Here is a 3,473-nt window from a genome sequence, read left to right as displayed (position 1 = left end):
CCGAATCATCTACGTAGTTTGTTTTGAATTTTGATGTGGGTCTGCCTGACCCAATTTTAAATTTTTTGATGTGGGTCTGCCTGACCCAATTTAAATTTTTTTGATGTGGGTCTGCCTGAGCCAATTTTAAAGGGTCCATCAACCCGAACTTCCAACTTCTAAGGCCAGAGTTAAAAAAACAGCGACAAGTTTTTGGTCAAGGACTCAGTTGCTAACACATTATCTGCATGCCTTTTGCAAGATTTGCAAGATCAGATGTACTGGAGGAAGGATCACAATTCTCAACCCAAGGGGATTCTTTCAGATGATTTAATATTGTTTAGAACATTACTCTTCAGAGTTCTTCACTAAACTGCATCTCACAACAGGTAACCTTGACGCTATGTAATGTAAACTTCAGAAACAAATCCAACAAGGTTCACTCTCACACGTACTTACTCTACTACAGAGAACCACGTTTCCTCATCACCAACGAACCTGACAAGATTTTTGTTTACCAAGATCGTACTGGCGACAATAGCGATATCAAAATCAAATCAACAAACCAACCTAAAAGAACTGAAGAACTCGTCATTACACTCCCTCAGACCAACCTGTCTTACAACCCCAAACAAGGACAACCGAGGATTTTGGCATCAACTCTACACCAGAGAAGATTTGACAACAAACCGTCAATGATCTAAACAGAACTTCAGTAGCAAGTTTAAGCAGCCCATACAAATGAATAAAACAAGCAAAAGCACGGCTTCACGGCATTCTTCTTCAAACCACTCCATGCTTATTTCGGCAGACGACCACAAATTCATCCAACCAGTAAGCATGAAAACAAGAGATGAAACATATACCCATTCCAGCGAGATATATTACGACTTTGATACAGCTTTGAAATTAACAGGACATGGAAGAGCCTATGTAACATGTGTAACGACAAAGTTCATGGATCTTGTCACAAAGATACACACCATACAAGCATTGTAGGATCTAATAAGTAGGTACACAGTTTAACACGATGGTTGAAATATAACAAGCAGCCAGATCACAGCAACTAAAACCATCAGGATCATCCTTACGTAAGAAAGATCATATTCTCCATAGAAATCCTTCAGTGTTGATATTTGAGTTCTTCCTTGTGTAAGAAGGATCATATTCTCCAAAGAAATCCTTCAGGATGATATTTGAAAATGCACTGAGAACATGAGAATGCAGAAGATAAACGTGCACAACAAATACCTCAACGTCCTCCTCTTTCAAAGTTAATGCGAGACCTCCCAGATCCTCCGCCCTCGTAATCATCCCTAGAGGATCCACCACTTGCCTTCATAGTTCCTCCGCCACCAATCTTGTCCACAGCTTTCTTTCCCTTCTTCACCTCAGTCAAGAACTGGTCAAGACCGAATGGATCAGCCTCCTCTTGCTTATCAAACTCCACGGGTCTATCTCTCTTGCCAGCCCTCTCTGGAGCACCAGTAAATGCTTTGTCAGGCTTGAACCTCTCTGTCTTCATAACCTTCTCCAGCTGTTCGTCTGCATCACCACCATACACTTCAGAATCACCATCCTTCTTGGGCCTGTAAAGACTTGACATGCTAGACTGTGCTGTGAAGAGGCCCTTCGAATAAACATTGTACTGATCATCAGCAGCAAAACCAGAGTCCATTCCCTTGTCCTGGTTAAAGAGCCTCTGGTCATACATGACTTCCCCGGTCTTCGAACCAGTATTTGCCATACCCAGGGCCATCTTCTCACCGACGTCACGGTCCCTGTCTCTAGTGAGCTTACTCTTTTTACCCATTGCAGCATCCTTTGCCTCCAGCCTCCTCTCCCTCTCCCTCTCACGCCTCCGCTCCTCACGGATCCTGTCACGCTCAATCCTCGCCTCCCTCTCTTCTCTAGTCTCCCTGCGCTGCTCACGCGGCTGCTCCAAATCCATATCTGCATCACCATCATCAACCCTCTCCCGCTCTCTGTCCCTCCCACCTCCGACAGGCATACCCGTGGATGGAGGTGGAGCACCAGACCTTTCCATGCGGGCCTTCTGTGCAAGTGCCCTCAGCTCTTGCTCCTTCCTCTCCTTCTCCTTTAGCATTAGCTCCCTCTGCACCTTGGAGCGCATCTGCACTGCTTCCCTCGCCTTCTGCTCTGCAACATACAATGCTTCTGAAAGCTTTGCAAAGTTATCATTAATCTGAACCTCCTGCAGCCCCCTCCCATCAGCAGCCAACCTCTTGTCGAGTGGGATTGTGTAACCCTTTGGATTCTTCCAATTTGAAATGCAAGGCGGGATCTTCCAATCCTGCTGGTCCTTCACAGTGACGGGCCGTGGTGGCGAGTGCATAACCGGCACAGGCGGCGACCCAGATGCACGGGGCACCCGCTTATGCTTGAACTTTGGTGGGTCAAGAGGATCTGAAGCCATTTCCGACATCCTAATAATCCTCTCCTTGGCACCCGAATTGAACGCTGCCGACTGCTGCGACGGCTTATACTTGATGAACTTGGACTCCGAATCATGCGTCGGGACGTTTTTGGGCTGGGCAGCAGAGAGGCGAACGTTGACGATCTTCTGCAGGGCGGCTACGGTCCGCTCTGTGGTCTCCTCGACCAACTTCTCGTATTCCTCGTCCTCGACGGCTTCCGAGTCGGCCGTGGCGATCTTGGGCACGATGTCGCTGTGCTTGGAGTAGACGATCTTCTTGGCGTTCTCGCCCTGCTTGACGACGGCGTCGAAGGCGACGCTGCCGTGCGCGTCGACGGTGAGCGCGAGGATCTTGGACCCGCCCTTGTCGTCCCGGCGGCCCATGCCGAGCGGGTACTGCGCGAGGAGGATCTCGGGGAAGGCGCCGCCGTCCCCGAAGTCCTCCGGCCGGCGGGGCACGAAGCCGGTGCGCTTGCCGTAGGGAGGCACGGGCTTGGCTGGGCCCGCTGGCTTCCCCGCCGCCGCCTCCGCGGGCTCCCCGCCGTACCGCTCCTTGAACCACGGGTCGCTGCTGTGGTCGTAGAACGTGGACGACGACGTCTTGGGCGACGGCAGGATCTCCCTGAGGGTCCCCATGGCTGGTACGGCGGAGTTGCCGCGGATCTGGGCTAGGGTTCCGGCGAGTCGCCGGATGTGGGTCGGGGATCGAAGAGGAGAAGCTAGGGTTTGGTTTGGTTCGATTTGTGGTAATATTTTGGGGAAAAGGGATAGGGAGGTTGCCAGGGCCGTGGGTTAAGAAGTCGGCAACTGGGTGGGCTGGTCCATGTTACAAGAGCCGAGTCTTGCTGCGGACTGAGTGGACTGGCCCATGTCTTCTTTGTTGGATAGCTATTGCCACCTTCAGGACAACGTATCAATCTTGTTGCTGCTCAAAAAAAAAAAAAATATATATATATATATATATATATATATATATCAATCTTGTCTCATTTCTCAAAACAAAAACAAAAACTTGTGTAAAAAAAGGCTAACGTATCAATCGTGATATATCATTGAT

General features: G+C 49.3%; 1 protein-coding gene across 1 annotated transcript; it reads right to left on the bottom strand.

The window, feature by feature from the left end:
• Positions 1 to 828: 828 nt before the first annotated feature.
• Positions 829 to 3,195, bottom strand: LOC123406214 (SNW/SKI-interacting protein A-like). Its single transcript, XM_045099690.1, is given in 3 exon segments — positions 829 to 1,109; positions 1,111 to 1,186; positions 1,266 to 3,195. Coding segments are annotated over 3 exon segments (1,971 nt in total). The 5' UTR covers positions 3,053 to 3,195; the 3' UTR covers positions 829 to 1,001.
• Positions 3,196 to 3,473: the final 278 nt, after the last annotated feature.

This window comes from Hordeum vulgare, chromosome 6H (assembly GCF_904849725.1).
Source record: "Hordeum vulgare subsp. vulgare chromosome 6H, MorexV3_pseudomolecules_assembly, whole genome shotgun sequence".
NCBI classification, from domain to species: domain Eukaryota; kingdom Viridiplantae; phylum Streptophyta; class Magnoliopsida; order Poales; family Poaceae; genus Hordeum; species Hordeum vulgare.
The sequence above is the reverse complement of the archived record's forward strand: the minus strand, read 5'-3'. Positions and strand labels throughout refer to the sequence as shown.